Source organism: Chenopodium quinoa, unplaced genomic scaffold (assembly GCF_001683475.1).
Source record: "Chenopodium quinoa cultivar QQ74 unplaced genomic scaffold, ASM168347v1, whole genome shotgun sequence".
Lineage (NCBI taxonomy): Eukaryota > Viridiplantae > Streptophyta > Magnoliopsida > Caryophyllales > Amaranthaceae > Chenopodium > Chenopodium quinoa.
The window spans coordinates 5,022,890-5,044,335 of record NW_018744704.1 but is presented as its reverse complement, the minus strand read 5'-3'; the positions used below and the strand labels follow the sequence as shown (position 1 = coordinate 5,044,335).

At 36.6% G+C, this 21,446-nt stretch overlaps 3 protein-coding genes across 3 annotated transcripts; all 3 read left to right on the top strand.

The window, feature by feature from the left end:
- Positions 1-538: 538 nt before the first annotated feature.
- On the top strand, positions 539-3,570 carry LOC110702948. Its single transcript, XM_021880707.1, has 3 exons — positions 539-1,529; positions 1,832-2,313; positions 2,624-3,570. The coding sequence occupies exons 1-3, from the start codon at positions 834-836 to the stop codon at positions 3,369-3,371; spliced, it is 1,926 nt and encodes a 641-aa protein (XP_021736399.1). The 5' UTR covers positions 539-833; the 3' UTR covers positions 3,372-3,570.
- A 13,636-nt stretch (positions 3,571-17,206) lies between these two features.
- Positions 17,207-18,166, top strand: LOC110703008 (putative disease resistance protein RGA3). The gene has a single exon (XM_021880766.1). The coding sequence runs from the start codon at positions 17,207-17,209 to the stop codon at positions 18,164-18,166; it is 960 nt and encodes a 319-aa protein (XP_021736458.1).
- Positions 18,167-18,182: 16 nt separating this feature from the next.
- Positions 18,183-19,979, top strand: LOC110703007 (putative disease resistance protein RGA3). Its single transcript, XM_021880765.1, has one exon. The coding sequence runs from the start codon at positions 18,183-18,185 to the stop codon at positions 19,977-19,979; it is 1,797 nt and encodes a 598-aa protein (XP_021736457.1).
- Positions 19,980-21,446: the final 1,467 nt, after the last annotated feature.

Below are 21,446 nucleotides of genomic sequence, written 5' to 3'. Positions count from 1 at the left end.
TGTAGCATGTGGCAATTTTTTTTAAAAAAAGCAATTAGCCTTTTAATATATCACGGTCATTTGGACTGTTAAAGGAAAATGCTCTCTAAAGTTGGAATTATTCTTTTTTCTTTTTGAAAAGTTGAGATTATTCTAGTATAATCGAAAGTCGATATTATTTTTTAAAAAAATAGATAAGCCACATGCTTACTCTAGAATACGCTCACTCATTTAAGATTATTAAAATCAATTCTTCAAAATAAATAATTACAAAAACTCCATATGTATACTAGCCAAATGTGATAATCTTTATAATCAAATTTACACTAAGACAACCAATAGAAATTGTAGCAGTGGCAAAACCTAATCGGACTAAAAACCCAACCTGAATTTGAATAAGTTAATTAAGATAGGAAACTTAAACAAAAAATAACCCACCTAACCCGTTTAATTAATTTACAAAGTTTAAATTGAGTCAAATAGTCAACTAAAACTCACCCTGCTTAACCCAGTTATATATAACCATCTAAGCCTGTCATTTTCAATAGTCGCCAAAGCCCAATTCATTTCATGAATCATAAATGAGAAATTTATAAAACCCCTGAAAATTATTCACGTCATTATTCTTTTCCTACACTAAGCCGCTCTGTTTCATTTTCCCCTTCTCTCTTCTTTCTTTCTTCTCTCCCACTCTCCAATTTCACTCAAACACGCTAATTTATTTCAACTTGGTTGATTCATTTCAAGCTTTCAGATCTAAATTCCTACCTCCATTAATCAAAATCAATAATCTTCTTGCATCGAAATCAACAAGAAATCCGGCAAATTCTTTTGGCCGGAATTGAGAAATTTCAATGGGAACAATGGAGCCACCACTACCAAACATGGTGGGATTTCAGTCACAACCAGCTGTGAATTATTCAGATTCGGTGGATTCTTCGCCAAAATCGACAACCCAACAGGGAGATTGGGATGAGCCCCTCCCACCAGTCCCCGGTGCGAAACTCCGATTAATGTGTAGTTACGGAGGTCACATTATTCCACGACCACATGATAAGAACCTCTGCTACGTTGGCGGAGAGACTCGAATCGTTGTCGCCGAGAGAAACACTTCTCTTGCCGACCTCACAGCTCGTTTGTCACATTCTTTATTGGATAACAGGAAATTCACCTTTAAGTACCAGCTACCGAACGAGGAGCTAGACTCGTTGATCTCGGTTAGTACTGACGAGGATCTGGATAACATGATTGAGGAATATGATCGTATTGCTGCGAATAACTCGTTTTCGAAGTCTACTTCGGGGAGGCTGCGCCTTTTCCTGTTTATGGCTAAGCCGGAGACGGCTCAAACCATGGGTGCTTTGATGGATGATGCTCAATCTGAATCTTGGTTCGTTGATGCTCTTAATGGGGCGGATTTGTTGTCTAGAGGGTTGTCGGATTCGGCTGCTGCCGTCGGTGATCTGCTTAGGCTTGATAGTGACCCTGCATTGCAACAAATTCCACCTAATTGCTCTCATCCTGCTGCTCAACCAAAAGTCCCACCCCAAGTAAGATCATCTTCTAGTTCCGTTGATATGATTGTGATGTTGCATTATATATGACATTGGGAATTCAGAATTCATAACAATTTTATAGTATCAATTTGGACAAGGGGTTTATTTATATGCAGTGCTAAACTTTTTAGTAAGGATTAAAAGAAATATCTTTATTATTGGCATTGATGCAGTAGATACTTCTGTAAAATAAGGTGTATATGGTAAGTTATGATTGGTATATCAGTTTATTGGTATATATGTGTATTGATTATCAAAGATTGATACTGATATGGATGTTTCTTTTCTAAACCAAGGATGTACATTCAGTAGAATCCATACATACTATAATGTCAGACTCACCAATGGTTGAAAACACATCATCTTTTGACTCGACTACCTCATCTCCATCTATGGCTCACCTGCCTCCAATTCGTGTCCGAGTAGATGAGGTTGGTGATGGAAATACTAGGATGCAGGAAGAGATGAAGGGCAGAGGAGGATTGGAAGAGCACTTCTCATCACAGCTCAGGGTTACTCCACCTCCAGCTGCTACTTCAGCACCAAGTAGTGCTGCAGTTGCTAATGCTGCAGTGATGAATAATAACTATGGCGGTATCAATAGCGGTATGAATGATGATGATCAGTTGTCGGATCAGGGGATGCACGGGGCATCAAGGAAGCCACCTCTGCCAATACCAATGCCGCAGAGAGTGAGTGGGGGTTTTAATTCGCCATCGCCTAATGACTCAAAGAATGCTGCTGGATTTAACTTGCCATCCCCTGATTCTGTTCACAGGTACTTCTTTTACTCCACATCTGTTTTATTCACTTTTTCCTTACTAGACTTACAACTACACACTTTTTCCTAGTGATTCCAAAGACAAAAGCATACAATAAGCGGAGCTGAACTATAAAAAACAAAGGGAGTACATATATATTAATGGTGAAAGATCTGTCTTACAGAACATAAAAAAAAGTACAAATGAATTGTGACACAGATATTTTTTTTCTGAGACATTAGTTAAATGTCAACTTATACTGGCTGGACTCTAGACCAAGTAAATGGAATTTGTTTTATATTTTGACATGTATATCATTCTTGGCAGTGCCAGCAGCATATCTTCAGGAATTTCTCTCACTAAAACGGCGGTCCACCATGACCAAGCTCAAGTAACCAGCTCGAATGAGAACAAACCTCCAATCACCCAAACCACCACTGATCAAAGATTAGACAACCGTTCTCCCTCACCACAAAACCTCCAAATGCAGCCAACTCAAGACCCTACCAAATATATGTATCCTCCACAGCAACATGAACAGCACCAACATCAATTCATTCAAGAAAACATGCATTATATCCCGGCTCACTCACAAATGACCCAATCATATCGGCCAGTATATGCGACACAACAACAAATCCACCCTCAAGTTGATCATCAGCAGTATCCAATGTATTATATACCTGTAAACCAAAATCAACCTTATAATGTTGCTCAACCCCAGACAATGACACCCATGGTCCAACCTTCATCAGTAACCCATGCTCAACCGCCTGTGTACGCTACCAGAGGAACTGCTGCACAAACAAATAACCAATATCAGCAATATCTTGCGTACAATAATGCAGTTGTTCAGCCAAGGACTGGCACTCCGGATAATTATGGTCATTTTGATTATAGTCAATTTGATTATGGTCATAACCAGGTATATTATACAGGACAACTTCCACCAGCTGCAGCCCCCATGGCTACCTCCCAATATCAAAGCATAACACCTGCTCAAGCAGCTATGATTGCCGAAGCTTCTATGCAGTTGCCTAAAAATGAGGTCTCCAAGCAACCACCATCATCATAGTCTATAATGTGTCTTGAAATTCTGCTATTTGTAGGATATTATGTGACATACTCTATCATCACTTTGTGGCCTAATGTGTTCTGCATTCTATAAACAAATAAGTTTTCAATTATCTTAGTTTTACCTTCTCCTGTAATATGTACTTATATGGAAAATAATTATTTTCTGAATGATCTTTGAAGCTAAAGCTACTCATGCAGATTTTCATCTCTTATATTACTTTTGAACCATCAAATTATATCCCATGGTTTCTATTAGAACTATAATGGTAAATAGCATCCAAATTCTTAAATAAAATAGCCATGATGTCGAGGTTTATATGGAGCTGCCGTGTTCAGCTTGCTCAAGGGTTTTTGATGCGGACATTCATGGGGATCATGGAGTGTCTTGTGCTGGGATGGTGGGTATTAAACACCGACATAACGTCGTTTGTGATACCCTTATTGATATTTGTTTTCGGTTTGGGATTTCTGCAAGAAAGGAGATAAACTTTGGGTTGATTGGAGGGAACAGTGGGGCTCTTCGACCTGCAGATGTGTTGTTTTATTCCTGGGACAGAGGCCTTGATGTATGTGTTGACTTGACGGAGTCTTCTCCTTTAACACAGTTTGGGTTGTCTGACTTTGTTCCTAGTCGTGTTGTGTCAGCTGCGGCTCAGCGGAAGCGCGATAAGTATGAGGAGCGTTGCAGGACAATTGGTTATGGTTTTATTTGTTTCTCCTTTTCTTCTTTGGGGGAATTAGATAAGGATGTTGTTGCGTTGTTGAAGCGGGTTCAGGCGTTTGCTAGGACTCAGGATATTGGTGCTCGTGCAGCTGCTTACATCTTCAGCAAGATCGGGTTCGCTATAGCTAGAGGGGTGGGGCCCCAGATTATTTCTCGACTCCCTACTAATTTCTTGTAAATTGATTGACTTTATAGGTTTTTGTTATTTTTCTATATATTAGATTCATTGTTAAAAAATTGTCTCATAATTAAATATAATAAAATCATCTTTTACAAAAAGTTGTAATCTTTGTTGCATATTGAACATTCTTTAACAAGGGAGTTTAAAAATTTATTGTCCTGAGAAAATCTCATATGATTAATCTGATTTTAATTGAAGGTCTAGCTTTTTAAATCTGTACAAATATATACCAAATAAATAACAAATAGCAACTATGCGTTGAGGGTTAATCATGAGCATACACCATTTCTGTTTAGATTATTAGGATATGCTCTCCTAATTGATAGGTGTTGATTTGGGAATTAATTATATGGCTGTTTATCTTTTGATTTGTTACCATATTGTGGTAAATGCCTTATTCACCCCTCACTTTCAAGTGGAATATTTCGGACAGGTATGCAGAGCGCTCATGCTGCGTCCACATTTTAATTCCAAAAGACTCTCATGTGAGGGGGCGTGATAGAGTATAAAACATATTTCTAGGCCTCAACCATCAGCTTAAGCTTTTGGTTGAGTTAGCTCTCTAAATAAGACCATGTTCTCTTCTACTTTTACAAAAACGTTATACAATAAAAAGTTTGTTTCAAAAACATTAGATGTTGACATGATTCAATTATTTATATCACTAGGTTAGGTTTCGTACCATGCACGGTAATTTTCACCATATATCCTTAGTTTAACTCGTTATTTAATTATAAAAATTTTCATCTAATTGCAAAATAAGATGAAAATTTTGTAACTACAAAGTAATAATAAATTATATCATACTAAAAAAGTTAAAAAAAAAATAGTGAGAGTATTACCTTCATGATAATAAAAAAATAAAATAAAAATGAATTACATTGCAAACTTATAGATAGATATTATTGCATATTATTAAATAAAAGAATAATATTTTTGTTGGTTCTCTTCTACTTTTACAAAAACGTTATACAATAAAAAGTTTGTTTCAAAAACATTAGATGTTGACATGATTCAATTATTTATATCACTAGGTTAGGTTCCGTACCATGCACGGTAATTTTCACCATCTATCATTAGTTTAACTCGTTATTTAATTATAAAAATTTTCATCTAATTGCAAAATAAGATGAAAATTTTGTAACTACAAAGTAATAATAAATTATATCATACTAAAAAAGTTAAAAAAAAAAAAAATAGTGAGAGTATTACCTTCATGATAATAAAAAAATAAAATAAAAATGAATTACATTGCAAACTTATAGATAGATATTATTGCATATTATTAAATAAAAGAATAATATTTTTGTTGGTTCTCTTCTACTTTTACAAAAACGTTATACAATAAAAAGTTTGTTTCAAAAAACATTAGATGTTGACATGATTCAATTATTTATATCACTAGGTTAGGTTCCGTACCATACACGGTAATTTTCATCATCTATCATTAGTTTAACTTGTTATTTAATTATAAAAATTTTCATCTAATTGCAAAATAAGATGAAAATTTTGTAACTACAAAGTAATAATAAATTATATCATACTAAAAAAGTTAAAAAAAAAATAGTGAGAGTATTACCTTCATGATAATAAAAAAATAAAATAAAAATGAATTACATTGCAAACTTATAGATAGATATTATTGCATATTATTAAATAAAAGAATAATATTTTTGTTGAATATATACAAATTGAATATATACAAATTGAATATAATTACCAAATAGGAAGGGAAATATAATTGCATAATATGAAATATCCTCATGAAGCTTTGGAAAAAGCAGAACAAAAAAAAATGTTATTTTTTGCAGTAAAATTTTTAACCAAGAGATGACACGTGTCATTCCTGGTTTCGCCTTTAGTATATACTAGATGTAAACCCGTACGATGCACGATTTTTTTTTTTTAAAATAAAATCTCACGAAAAGATAATTTTTGTTTAAAATTTTGATTAATTTATATTATTTGTTAAAGATAATTTCTATTAATTTTATGTAATTATAATGCTCGTGTGATTGTTTTTTGTTTTTAAATAATTTAAAACTCTCAAGTCCTACCTACATGTTGGGGCTAATCACACACAATTATAATGCGCAGAATATTAAATGTAATTTTTTTTTTTTTTTTTTGTTTTTTTTGTTTTTGGTCTTTGTTTTTTTAAATATAGTAAATCCTAAATCATAGTTTACTAAAATAATTGTAAATCATTTTTTTTATTTTTCAAATTAATGTATTTATATATGTTATATCATGTGATGGTTATTAGGATAAAAAATTCAATGTGAAAAGTTAATTTTTTTTTTTAATTTTTAAAATAATTTAAATGCTAAATCATTATTTATAAATTTTTTTAACCTAAGTGGCGTGTAAAATTAAATATATGAAATCTCATTCTATAATTTTTTTTATATATAATTTTGTATAATTTTTAATTTAAAAATAATTAATTTTTTTTGATATTTAACGATATATTTTAGTTTTTTTTAAAAAAGATAATTTTTGGTTTTTGAATATATTCGTTGTTTTTAATTATCTATATGGCCAAATTCTTAAATTTGTCTCATACATCACTTTTGCTTGGGTGGCAAGTGATTTTTTAATTTTGAAATAAAATATACAAATCTAATTTTTAATTGGTCAAAATAATACTAATCATACCTTTGCTTATGTGACGCGCCGAATGATCTCAAAAAATGTCTACTTTAATTTTTTTTTTCTTTTGAAACAAAATGTCTACTTTAAATATAGGTAAGAAGTATTATTAAAAAATATTAATAATAATAAAAAAAAATAAAAAAAAACAATGTATACCATTTAACTCTATGTTGATAGAATCATACCTACTACATCTAACTAAAGTGGATAAATAGAACACAAATATGTTATCAAAAGTAAAATTAATCCTTACAATTTTATAAAATAAATCAATATATTTACCCAAAAGAGAAAAATCATTACGAAATAATTGATCTAAAAATTGTAATTGTACAAAATCAAATCTATACATTGGAATTTTTCTATTGTCCCCAATTGCCCGAAAAACTATTTTGGAAAAATTGAATTATTATTTTGTTGTCACTATGGGATATTACTTCTTATTTGGATTGACTGGAAGTATCTAATGGAGTAAACTTTTCCTTCAATCAATATTGGACGAAAGTGTTGAACAATGTTTGCTTTAATTGAGGCATGAACGTAATCACCCTGTAATTAAATATAAGAAATAAAGTTAATTTAATAACTTGAATAAGCCAACTAAATCACAAAGTTTTTTGTTTTTTTTTTCATAAAATTAATTAATAAAAAACTACAAAGGTTTATAAACAAATTTAATAAATGTAAACAATTATAAAAATATAATACCTCCTCGTCCAATAGGACTATATCCTAACTTATTAAGCTATATTGTTTGCGGAAGTTTTGTACGTTAAACAGGTGAGAAACTCGTACTTTGATTTCTAATCACTTTTGCTCGAATTTAATTCTTTAATCAAATTAGATCTGATGTAAAAACAAAATTTAATAAACAAACCATAAACATATAGTCGTTAAGTATCGAAATAAATAAAGTATAAGTAATAATTGCAAATATAAATTTAAACATGAATTTTGAAAATTAAGCTAAGAATTACCCAACCATTGATGACCTAAAACTGACACAAAATTCATTTGATTTGGTTTTGTATTCATTTGAAATTTAGTTGGTCGTATGATGCGTCAATATATAATGGTAGGTATCACAAATTTTAATTTAATTATAATTAAGTAACAATTTTTATTTTTATCCTAAACACTATCAAAATTTATCTTATAATGGTAAGTATCAAACTTTATTGTAGTCGTTTATCATTTAAATATAATATTATTTGTGATATGATTTTAATCTAATATATAATTATCATCTCAGTCATGAGATGTTTAAATATGTAAAACCATTAATATCAAAAGAGAATTTTTATTTTTTTAATAATTTAAATTCTAATATCAAAATATAATTTATACAATTGTTTTCATATAATTTAAATCCTAGCTAATATATAAAGATGATTTTTAGTTTTAGGTTTTATTTTTTTTTAATTTTTTTTTAAAGATAATTTTTTGTTTCTTGAATAATTTAAATCCTAATAAATCACTATTCGTTGTTTTTAGCCACTTGACAAAATTCTTAACTTTCATTAGTCACTTTTTCTTAGGTGGCGAGTGAAATTTTTAATTCTAAAATAAAATACAAATCTAATTTTTAATTGGTCGAAATAATATTTTGCTTCTGTGACGCGCCGTATGCTCTTGAAAAATGCCTACTTTATTTATATATATATTAGAGTTATAGATAGATTATCGTATTAAAGTCAATTTGATGTCATATAATGTAGGTAAAGATGTTTTCTATTTCGTACTATAAATTAAATCTACTAGATGGAAGCCCGTGCAATGCACGATTTTTTACATATAAATATCATGAAAATAAAATTTTCTTAATTTAACCCTATAATTTTTTGATTAATTTGCTTGTTAGAAAAGGATAATTGTTTCGGGGTTTTTTATGTGTCCTGCGGGAGAGTTACAACACCAAGACTGACCTCTAGCTGCCTGTACCTGCAAAACAACGGAGACTCCCGGGGATGGGAGTTCCGCCTCCGACGATCAAGTTAGAACGTGTATGAGGAGTAAAGTGCGGAATGTAAATGGGATCAGGATCCTCTTAGGAGAGGAGTGATCATCTGGTTGTCTGAGACAGCCTCAATATCTGAGCCTTTCGCTCTCTGATTTGTGAGGATTGCATGTGTATTCAATTGAGTTCCCCTTTAACTGATGTAAATGATCAGTATTTATAGAGTCTTGGGACAGGTGCCTCTTAGGTTATTTAACCTAAGTTGATGGGCTTCCCCCCGTTTTACGGTTTCTAGGGTTATGGGCTTGAAGCCCGTGTTTCCCCTTTGAATGACACATGTCATGCTCTAATTAGCTCATTGAGTGCCCTGAGCTTAGGGACACGTGTCGCAGTGGCATTGGTCCACATATCAAGGATATTTTTACCCTAAACATTAGCCCCTCAGAAGGAGTAATCTCTCTTTTAAGAGGGATTGTTCCTTTTGAAAGTAAGACCTTTTAAGCCTCTTTGGTCGGCATTTGTCTAGTTCAAAGAAAGACTTGATTAACTTGAAATTTTTTTGATACCTTGAACGGTATGACATTTTCAAATTAATCAATCATAATAATGATTGTCGCTGAACTAGACAGATGTCGGCTCTTATTGCTATTAGCCCTACTATGTTGATAGCCCCAGACCAGGTGGACTGTCGACCATCAAGCAAGGGATAAGCGCTCAATATCATTGGCCTCTTTAGGTTGTTCTTAATATGAACCGCAATATACAAAGTTTGTACTTAGTTTATTTTGTTGGATGTTGGCAGACCGTTTGCTATGGTGCCTGCATAGAAACAGGCGTCAAACGGGATGTCCAACCGAAGTAGTTACGCCTGTTGGGTTACAGGCGGTAGCTTTAGTAGTTTGGCCAATCTAGTAAGAATAGTGGTCGAGTACCTCTGTTTGCCAAAAAAACAGGCGGTCTTGCTCGCATCGTTTAGGTTCCGTACTAGGTTGGTTGAGTGACTATGAGTTAACCTTTGGGGTTAATCAGTCGACGTCACTTCGATTTGAGTGAGTAGAAGAACCAGGCGGCTTTGGCCGCATGAAACTCCTTTATTCGCCAAGTTTTGCTTAGCAATTTACTCAAATTGTGCCGACTATATTTATCCCAAGTAATAACAGGCGATTTCTGACTTAGATTTTAACTGTCTACCGCTTGTTTGTGGGAAACGGTACGTTTATCTTCGTCTCATGTCAAACGACTGCGAGGTTGTCTTTAGAGACACTCGGTAGGGCCGTTTGTTTTAGGTTTATAGAGCAATGTGCCACCCAAATGGGAGATGCTCTCTGTGACGAATTCACCCAATTGGATGTCGCCGGACGCCTGTTCTGATTTTAGGACAGACGTATTAGTTTAATATAGTATTAGTTTAATATATGAATATCCGGCCATAGGCCTCATTTTGATCGTCAAGCCATATGCCTGACTTAGATCATCTGGCCATAGGCCTCAAGTTGATCATCCGGCCATTGACATCAAGTTGATCATCCGGCCATTGGCCTCAGTTTAGTTGTTTAAAAAGAAACAACACAGCCGCTAAGTTGTTTAGACTTTGCTTATATCTACTCATGTTGGAGCAGTCGATTTTATAAAGCATGTGACCATTGTCCTTAGCATGCAGCCATCGGCCTTAGCATGCGGCCATTAGCAGGCGGTAGGCGGCAAGTGGCCGTTGGCCTTATTCGATTGTCCTAAGGAACAACGCTTAGCTGCTAAGTTTTAAGACTTAGCTTAGGTCTACTCATGTTGGAGTAAAAGATTTTAAAAAGCATTCGGCCATTAACAGGCGGCAAGCAGCCATTGGCCTTAGCATGCGGCCGTCAGCACGCGGCATGCGGCAAGCAGCCGTTGGACTTATTACGTTGTCCTGAGGAACAATGCTTAGCTGCTAGGTTTTAAGACTTAGCTTAGGTCTACTCATGTTGGAGTAGACGATTTTAAAAAGCATGCGGTCATTGGCCTTAGCAGGCGGCATACGGCCATAAGCCTTAGCATGCGGCCACCGGCCTTAGCATGCGGCCATTAGCAGGCGGCAAGGGGCCGTTGGCCTTCTTAGGTTGTCCTAAGGAACAATGCTTAGCTACTAAGTTTTAAGACTTAGCTTATATCTACTCATGTTGGAGTAGACGATTTGAAAAAGCATGCGGCTATTAGCAGGCGGCATGCGTCCATTGTCCTTAGCATGCGGTCATTAGAGGCGGCATGCGGCCATAGGCCTTCGCATGCGGCCGTTAAAAGGCGACATGCAGCAATCGGCCATTTGCCTCATTATGTTGTCCTAAGGAACAACGTTTAGCCACTAAGTTATAAGACTTAGCTTTGGTCTACTCATGTTGGAGTAGACGATTTGAAAAAGCATGCGGCCATTAGTAGGCGGCATGCGGCCATTGGCCTTAGTAGGCGGCCATCGGCCTTAGCATGCGGCCATTAGCAGGCGGCATTCCAGCAAGCGGTCGTTGGCCTTATTAGGTTGTCCCAAGGAACAACGCTTAGCTGCTAAGTTTTAAGACTTAGCTTAGATCTACTCATGTTGGAGTAGACGATTTTAAAAAGCATGCGGCCATTGGCCTTAGCATGCGGCCGTCGGCCTTTGCAAGCGGCATGCGGCCATTGGCTTTAACTTGCGGCCATCGGCCTTAGCAGGCGACATGCGGCTATAGGCCTAAGCATGCGGCCGTCAGCACGCGGCATGCGGTAAGCAGCCGTTGGACTTATTACGTTGTCCTGAGGAACAACGCTTAACTGCTAGGTTTTAAGACTTAGCTTAGGTCTACTCATGTTGGAGTAGATGATTTTAAAAAGCATGCGGCCATTTGCAAGTGGCATGCGGCCATTGGCCTTAGCAGGCGGCATGCGACCATTGGCCTTAGCATGCGGCCATTAGCAGACGGCAGGCGGCAAGAGGCCGTTGGCCTTATTAGGTTGTCCTAAGGAACAACGCTTAGCTGGTAAGTTTTAAGACTAAACTTAGGTCTACTCATGTTGGAGTAGACGATTTTAAAAATGCATGCTGCCGTTAGTAGGCGGCATGCGGTCATTGGCCTTAGCATGCAGCCGTTAGCAGGCGGCATGCGGCAAACGACCATTTGCCTTATTACGTTGTCCTAAGGAACAACGCTTAACTGCTAAGTTTTAAGACTTAGCTTAGGTCTACTCATGTTGGAGTAGACGATTTTAAAAAGCATGCGGCCATTAGAAGGCGGCATGCGGCCATTGGCCTTTGCATGCGGCCATTGGCCTTTGCATGCGGCCATCGGCCTTAGGATGCGGCCATTAGCAGGCGGCAGACGGCAAGCGGCCGTTGGCCTTATTAGGTTGTCCTAAGGAACAACGCTTAGCTGCTAAATTTTAAGACTTAGCTTAGATCTACTCATGTTGGAGTAGACGTTTTTTAAAAAGCATGCGGCCATTGGCCTTAGCAGGCGGCATGCGGCCATTGGCCATTAGCAGGCGGCATGCGGCCATTAGGCATGCTGGCTGATCAAGAGGCCAATTAGTGGCATAATGTCGCATGTCTCTTGCTCTCGTAAGGTTACATTGGACTTGCTGTTTTGAAGATAATGGTTGCCAAGTAGCCCCTACAGGCGCACAACCATTCGTCTTGGTAGTGGAGCCGCTTGCGTATGCTAACCCAAGGACAAGGATAGTGCCATCTGTCTCCCTTGAGTGCAATAGCATACTTTCGGCATGGGTAGTGCCAACTGTATCATCATTGAGGAACCTCACTAAGTGTAGGTCACCTTCATTCCCTTAATTAGGATGCCGCCTGTCTAAGCATAGGACCTTTTGACCTCATGATGCCTGTAGTGCTTGACATTTGGCCTCATGGTGTCTGATGTGCTTGACAGTTGGCCTGATGACGCTTGTATTACTTGGTCGTCTTGACGCTTTCACATTAGAAGGTTATTTCCTTGAGAACACAAATGGTTGTTCCTCAAGTTTTTTGCGGACGGAGCTGCTTGTCCAGAGGTTGTACGCTTTGTTCCGCCTGTCCCCTGAAGGGGGCCGGCTGCATACATGGTTGTCCATACGGCATGTATGGCTGCTGAGGCGCATACTGTGCCGAATGGATTATCTAAGGGCCAAAATGGACGGACAAGCTTCCTGTCTGACTCCCTCGGTTTGATTGTGAATAACTCATTGAGGTATTCTGGAAGCCGTCTGGGAAGGTCGACGTTGAAGTCGACTCAGACATTTTGGATGGGGAGGAGGCACTCGGTCTTTGACCTCCCCCTTAGGCCGCCTTCTATCAGCAGGCAGTACAGACTGCTGTGAAGTCATCTCAGTAGTACTCTCCCCACAGACGGCGCCACCTGTTTCAGGGTGTTATGGATCCGCGTGATCCTTACATGGTATGGTACAGGCAGATTACACGCCTTTTCATCAACCCTACCTACACGCCACCGTCCACGCACTACCATCCAGCTTATGATGTTATCAGCGGACTTGTGAGTTTATTTCATTTTCTTGTTTTCCAAAATTATTTGAAATTCTATATCATATTACTAAGTCATGGATGATTACTACAGGCGAGGGATATGGGTGCGATGGTTGATGCACTTTCAGATGCCTTAGCAGCTGTACCCACCAGAGCCCAAGTCGAGCGGGTGCAAGATATGGGCATACATAGCTTGCAGAGATATGGCCATGGCCATCTCGTCCACCCTAGGGACGATCATGACCCCAACTCCTTCCATTCACAGTTCGACTTCGGACAGAGCTGTGGCGTAGGTGGTTACCATTCACAGTTCGACTTTGGACAGAGCAGTGGTGGAGGTGATACTTCGGGCTCTACACAGGCAGAGGATTACTTCATCCATAACACCGCTCCCGGCCATACCCAGGATGACTCATCGTCTAGCCAGCTGACTCCACCGTCCTGAGACCCATTCACCACCATTCAGCATTACAGCAGGCGTCCGAGGCGTGTTTGTAGACGGATGAAGGACACATAGGATGGAGATCAGTTAACTCCAATACATGAGTCCGGATAATATTAGTTAGTTAATGTTTTTGTAGTACTCAGATATCTAACAATGTAGTATATAACGCTTACATTATTAATACAAGAAATGTTTTTTAAATGACTCTCTGTACAATTTGAAGTTTATTTCCCTTATTTGTCCGAATTTGAATTTTGTCAGTAAAACTAGATCTTCCATCGCCGTTATATATATCAAACAACATATATTTGGTCAGCTGCACTTAAAGTGCTGTTTCACGATAGTTGTAGTGCTGTTGGGGTTGTTTCCAGTGTTTGATGGTTGTCGGTGGTGGTGGGAAAGGTTGGGACTGGTGGTGGGAATGCTCTTGCATTGTTTAGAGTGTTTTGGATTGCATAGGGGTGGTCGAGAGTGGCGGCCGGTGGTGGTGGGGGAGGTGGTTGATGGTGGTGGGGTGGTGGTTGATGGTGGGGCTGAGGCTGAGGCTGCTGGGTGAGGGTGATGTGTAGGGGCAGCAGCAGATGGCAGGAACAGCAGCAGATGGCAGAAACAGGAGTTGGCTGCTGGTGATGCAGTCCAGCAGAAAAACGTTGCCTGAGGCAGCGTTTTATGGTCCACACACATACAATACGTGTATTTATACATACCAACAAGTCACCTACCATAAAACGCTGTCTCATACAGCGTTTTATGTCTTGAATTTTTTTTAAAAAAATTCTGGGTGTAAAACGCTGTCTGAGACAGCGTTTCACCCCATAAGTTTAGTTTGGGAAATACTTTCGCCACGAGACCAATTTGGTAATTACTTTGCCAATGAAGCTCACTTTGGTAAAAAGCCCCAAAAAATCATGATTCAACTTTTGCAACCACCCCAATAGTTAATGTTCATATATTTCAAATTTTAACAATAAATATAAATTTTATACAGATATATTTAACAACAATGTATATATATTAACAAAATTAATCTCATCTAATACATTTGCTCAGACATACAACCCTACAACTATTTAAAATATGTAACCCAAAATTGTATTGCTTTTTTTATGCTAATATGTTTTCAAAAAATATGTTAAGTCAATTTCAAGGAAATTCTTAGAACAGTTGAACAACTTAGAATACTCTTTGATTAAGGAGGACTTTCATTAGTTTATTGTAAGATGGATTAAAATTACCCTGAAATTATTTAAAGTTACCCTTATATATATATATATATATATATATATGTATATAAAATTTACCATTTTCCTAATATAAATTAGATAATGAATTATGATGTTCAATATTTTTTGATTAAAAATAATAATACAAATACTTTTATAATACGGTAATAATCTTTTTTTTTTTTTTAAAAAAACTAATCTATAATGGTATTTCACCTATTTTATCATTAAAATTTAGTTTTTATATAAAATTATTACCCGGGCGGGCTAAAAACTAATTTGGCTTAAATTACCAATTAGGATTAGGATTTGTATTTGTGTTATAATTTTTCCCCATTCTAATAATAATCATCTTTTTCTGTCATAAAAAAATAATCATCTTGCATACTACCTGTATTTATTACTATTATTGGATTTCCTGATGACTATAGGAGTACTACTCCTCCTCTGCTGCTCCTTTACTTTTAAAGCCCATCTTGTGTGTGGCTGGCCACACTGTGTGGCAACATGTAAAAGAACAAAGTTACCCCTATAACACTGATCAAGTAGCCCCTGTAACACTGATCGAGTAACCCCTATAACACTGACAAACTATCCCCTTTAACACTGACCAAATAATCCCTATTACACTAATGAAGTAACCCTTATAATGGTTGGCCACACCGTGTGGCCAGCCACATATAAAACTTTGTGTTACTTTTATGTATATACACTGATCTATGATTATCAAAATAGAATAAGTGAATAGTGAAAAATAAATTGTATAATTATCTCAATTGTTTTACCTTCTCATTAATTGATAAACGCAGCTGACCACAAATTCTTATATGTGGCTGGTCACACCGAGAGTTACTTTGTTAGTGTAATAGGGGTTACTTGGTCAATGTTAAAGGGGTTACTTCGTCAGTGGTAAGGGTTACTCAGTCAATGTTACAAGAGTTACTCGATTAGTATTACAGGGATTACTTAGTCAGTGTTATAAGAGTTACTTTGTTCTTTTATATGTGGACAGTCACACACAAGACGGGCTGCTAGCTCATTCGCACCTCACAAGATATAAAACTATCCTATATACAAGAATATACCAAATCATTGTATACAATTTTATCACATAATATTAGGAATATTCTCAATAGAAATCAATTTTGGGATTGTATATTTTTTCTGTAAACATAAATCTCGATTTTTAATCGCCAATTGCCATAATTTGTTAAATTAATTCCTGTTGTGGCACTAGACTTCTAGCTGGCTTGTTAAGGATTGACTAAGACAAAATCAATGTTCAAAGTTCAAAGGTAAAAATTGATAATAATAATAATAATAATAATAATAATAATAATAATAATAATAATAATAATAATAATAATAATAATAATAATAATAATAATAATAATAATAATAAAAGTACTAAAATCAAAGATGTCTTTCTTCTTCAAGAAAAAAAAAATTAAATTCAATGATGTCTACACAAATTATTTTTATTTTTAATTACCCACTTGTCCAGAATAGTTGATTTTAGATCAAATAACAGTAGTGGTATCTCTAAACAAGTAACATCTTGCATTTCAAACACTCAGAAATATTTGGTTAGAGAAAACTACTTGCAAAGAGAGAAAAATGGCTGAAGCAATAGTGTTTGGCGTTGCAAATGAAGTCCTGAAGAGTCTTGGATCAAAGGCTCTTGCTGTGATTGCCTCGGCTTGGGGCTTCAAGGATCGGCTCGAGAAGCTCAACGACACCATCAACACCCTTAAAGACGTGCTGCTGGATGCTGAAGAGAGGGAAGCTGATAATCGCCTTGATAGCCATGCTGTTCGTGGTTGGCTTCAAAGGCTTACCACTGTTGTCTATGATGCTGATGACTTGCTCGATGAGGTTGTTACCATTACCTCACAACAACAGCTCATTGACGGAAATAAGAAGGTGCAAACATTCTTCTCCCGTAACAACCAGATAGCCTTTGCCTTCCGTGTTTCCCGAAAGATTAAAATAATTCGGGAAAAGCTTGCTGTCATAGTCAGTGATGGTACACAGTTTAACTTTGTACGCTGTTCTTATGAGGAAGGAAGAGTAAAGAACAGGACTATGACACATTCTTTTGACGATGTTGAGGAAGTTATTGGTAGAGATGATTAAGAAAATCATCTTGGACATGCTGCTTTCCACTAATGATGACCATGAGCATTCGAATGATAGGCCCCGTCATCTCAATTGTGGGGATGGGAGGCTTGGGAAAGACAACTCTCGCTAAACTGATATTCAATGATCCTCAGGTTGAGGAATGCTTTGAGATGAGGCTATGGGTGTGTCTTTCAGAGGTCTTTGACATTGAGGAAATCACTGAGAAGATCCTCAAGTCAAAAACTAACACACAGATACCGAAGTTAGAGATGGAACAGCTGCCAGGTCAATTGCGGGATTTGCCGGAGAAAATCAGGGATAAAAAATACTTGCTTGTTTTGGATGATGTGTGGATTGAAGAACGTGCGAAATGGCTTGAGTTGAAGGCTCTATTGATGGTTGGTAGAAACTCTAAAAAGGGAAGTAAAATTGTGGTAACTACTCGATCAAGGAATGTGCCTATAATGATAGGAAGTTTTCCTCCTCATGAATTACAAGGTCTATCAGAGGAGAAGTCCTGGGAATTATTTGAAAAGATGGCATTCATCAATAAAGAAGCTCAACAAAACCCACAATTAGTGAAGGTAGGTAAGGAGATTGTTAAAAAGTGTGGGAAACTTCCTTTGGCCATAAGAACCGTAGGCAGCCTGCTTTATGGCAAGGATGAGAGAAAGTGGTTGTCAATCAAGAATACAAGTTTCGCAAAAATACCTGAGAGAAAAACAGATATTATGAGCATTCTTAGGCTTAGCTACAATCACCTAAGCTCGCCATTGAAAAATTGTTTTGCTTATTGCTCTTTGTTTCCAAAAGACACTGAGTTGAACAAAGAAATGTTGAAAGATCTTTGGATGGCAGAGTGTTTCATTATTCCAGAAAACAATGAAAACCAAAGTCTAGATGAAGCTGTAGAGGACTATTTTAGTCTAGATGAAGCCGCGGAGGACTACTTTCAAACTTTGCTGCAAAGGGGCTTTTTCCAAGATATAACAAAAAAATGCATGGGGTGATATTACGGGCTGCAAAATGCACGACTTGATGCATGATCTTGCTCAAAATGTGGCTGGAGTCACGTGCAAGTTTGCAAAGTCTGCAGAAAGCAATTTTAATGATAAAATCCTCCACTTGTCCTTTGCTTATCAGTGTACTTTCATGCCGGAAATCCCAAAAGGCATGCTTAATTTGAAGCGGCTGCGTACCTTTCTTTTGCCGGAGCAAATATATGATGGGTCTACCTTCAGCAAATCAATATGCAAACAGATAACAACGAGGTTTAGCTGCTTGCGGGTGTTGGATCTACATAATCTCCACCTCAAGAGTTTGCCCAGTTCAATTGGTAAGCTTATTCACTTGAGATTCCTCAATTTATCTCACACAGACATTGAAGAACTCCCTGATTCAATCACAAATCTTCATAATTTGCAAACACTAAATCTATATGAGTGTTTGCTGCTTAGAACACCACCAAAAGATATTAGAAAGCTTACCAATTTAAGGAACCTTAATGTTGCTTCTTGTTACAACTTAACTTACATGCCATCAGGGTTAGCAGGATTGACTTTGCTGAATAGGCTGCCGATGTTTATAGTAAATTATGAGTATTTGGCACACTTAAGGTACAAGCCCAACAGTACTACTAAATTGAGTGATCTAAAAGAACTCAATAACTTGAGAGGTGACCTTTATATTAAGATCCATAGAGATTTTGAGAAGAACATGCTAGAAGAAGCAATGGAAGCAAACTTGAGCAACAAACAATGGCTGACTGAATTGAGAATAACCTTTAACTTTGATTATATAGCTGATAATATTTGCAATTACCATGATGAAGATGTGCTAGAGGGCCTCAAACCACATTCTAATTTAAGGAAACTGTGGATTGAAAGGTACAAGGGTCAGAAGCTCCCAAGATGGGCGAGGGGTGATTTGTGTATAACTCTTCCTTCTTTGGTTGAAATTATACTTAAGAATTGTAATTGTCAACAAGTCCCTATCTTTAGTCAACTACGTTTCTTGAAGCGTCTTGAGATTATGTGTATGGATAATGTGGAATATATAGAGAATAATGGTGTGTGTGACACTTCCTATTTATCATCAAAATCGCAAGGGATGCAAACTCTATTCTTCCCATCTCTTGAAGTACTTAGGTTGACAGAAATGAAAAAATTAAAAGGATGGTGGAAAGTAGAAGAAATTGAGAGTACAAATGATTCAGAAAGTACATTGTCATCCGAATTAGTAGGGACATGCCAGCAATATGGTCATCATCAATTATCCATGCAAACTATATTCTTCCCATCTCTTGAAGAACTTAGGTTGAAAGCAATGAAAAAACTAAAAGGATGGTGGAAAGGAGTAGAAGCAATTGAGAATACAACTGATTCAGAAAGTACATTGTCATCCAAATTAGTAGGGACGGGCCAGCAATATGATCATCATCAACTATCCATGCAATTTTGTAATCTCTCAAAGTTACATATATTCAATTGTCCGGAATTGAAATTCCTGCCACTTTGTCCGAAAGTGGAGGTTTTGAGACTAATTGGCACCAATGAGAGGCTCTCAGTATTGAAGATGGCAACAAGTCTATCAACAACGACCGCATCTACTTCTTCTGGTTCGGGAAGGGCTGATTTGAAGTTGAAGAAGCTGACAATGGATAATGTGGAAGATCAACTTATGTCCCTCCCTAAACAATATCTGCAACATCTTTCTTCACTAATTGTTGCCTGTGATCGCAAGCTGGTGAACACTGAAAGTCTAGGAGAAGCGTTTCAAACTCTTATCTTTTTCTCTCCAATATTTGGAATTCGTGTGCTGTGATAAGTTGAGAAGCATATATCAAGGCCTGGAACATCTGACTGCATTGGAGAAGTTGACCTTTAGGAATTGTTCAATGCTTGATCTATTACCAATAAATGAACAACCAACTAGAGGGAGATGAAAATGACAGAAATATGATGCCATGGAAAGCCTTCAAAACTAATCTTCGCTCTTTAACATTTGTAGAAATTCCTGGACTGCTGGATCTTCCAAGCGGTGTTCAACATTTGTTGAACCTCCGTTATCTGATTCTAGCAAGAAATAATGGATTGATGATAATACCAGAATGGATAAGTTGTTTGTCCTGTCTTGAATATCTGTATTTGGGGGAATGTTACAACTTGACATATCTACCAAATTCCCTTCGCAAGCTCACCTCCCTAAACACACTCCGTATCATAAGATGTCCAAGATTGACAGAAAGATGTCGACGCCCAAATGGCCTTGATTGCCCCAAGTTTCAGCATGTCCCTATTGTTGTTGTAAGTGATTAGATATTTTAAAATACTGTTGTATGTTGGTACTTCAAACTCTCCTACTCCGTATGTAATATTATTGTATGCTAATAAATGTATTTTACCTTGGATTTAGTTTCGTTCTAGAGAACTTTGCAATGAATCAAGAGGTTTTTTTCATTATTTTTTTTGTAGGAAAATTTGTTAAAAATGTTCTTTTAAGTAGTCGACTTTGTAAATTCTAGCCTCTATTGTTAATTTTGAAGGGGTTTCCGTCAATCTTATTTGTTATGATATTAATTTCATATTTTTGCTTATTATGTTGATTACATTTTGTTATTATTTTGCATGATTATTGTGAATACCATTGTTCTTTTTAAAATTTTGATATTTATTGGATTATATATAATCTCAAGACTAATATGATAATGGTTGAAGATGATGATATTTATAAATTGCACTTATTATCATTATTAATTAGGCAAAATTGACCTTAATAGCACCAACACAGAGAATAACACAACCTTGTTCGGGTGCACTCTACAAATTGATATAAGCTAAGAGATAATTGATATCATCCAATACCTAAGTGATATCAGAACACACATGCCTGATATCATCCAACACATAAGTGATGATATAAGTTAACATATCGATGATATCAGCTAACATAGAACTGATCGATATATAAGCTAAGAGATGACTGATATCAGCTAACACAGACTTGATATCAGCTAAGAGATGACTAACATCATACAACACCTAAATGATATCATCTAACTTTGATATAATCCATAAGAAAGAAAAATAGCAGCCAATAGTTTTTCGGGGTTTTCTGATGTCCTGCGGGAGAGTTACAATTCCGAGACTGGAACCGGACGCCTGTACCTGCAAAACAACGGAGACTCCTGGTGGTGGGAGCTCCGCCTCCAACGGTCAAGTTAGTACTTGATTAAGGAGTAATTAATGCGGAAATTAAAGTGATTGGGTCTCTCTAGGTGAGAGTGTTTAA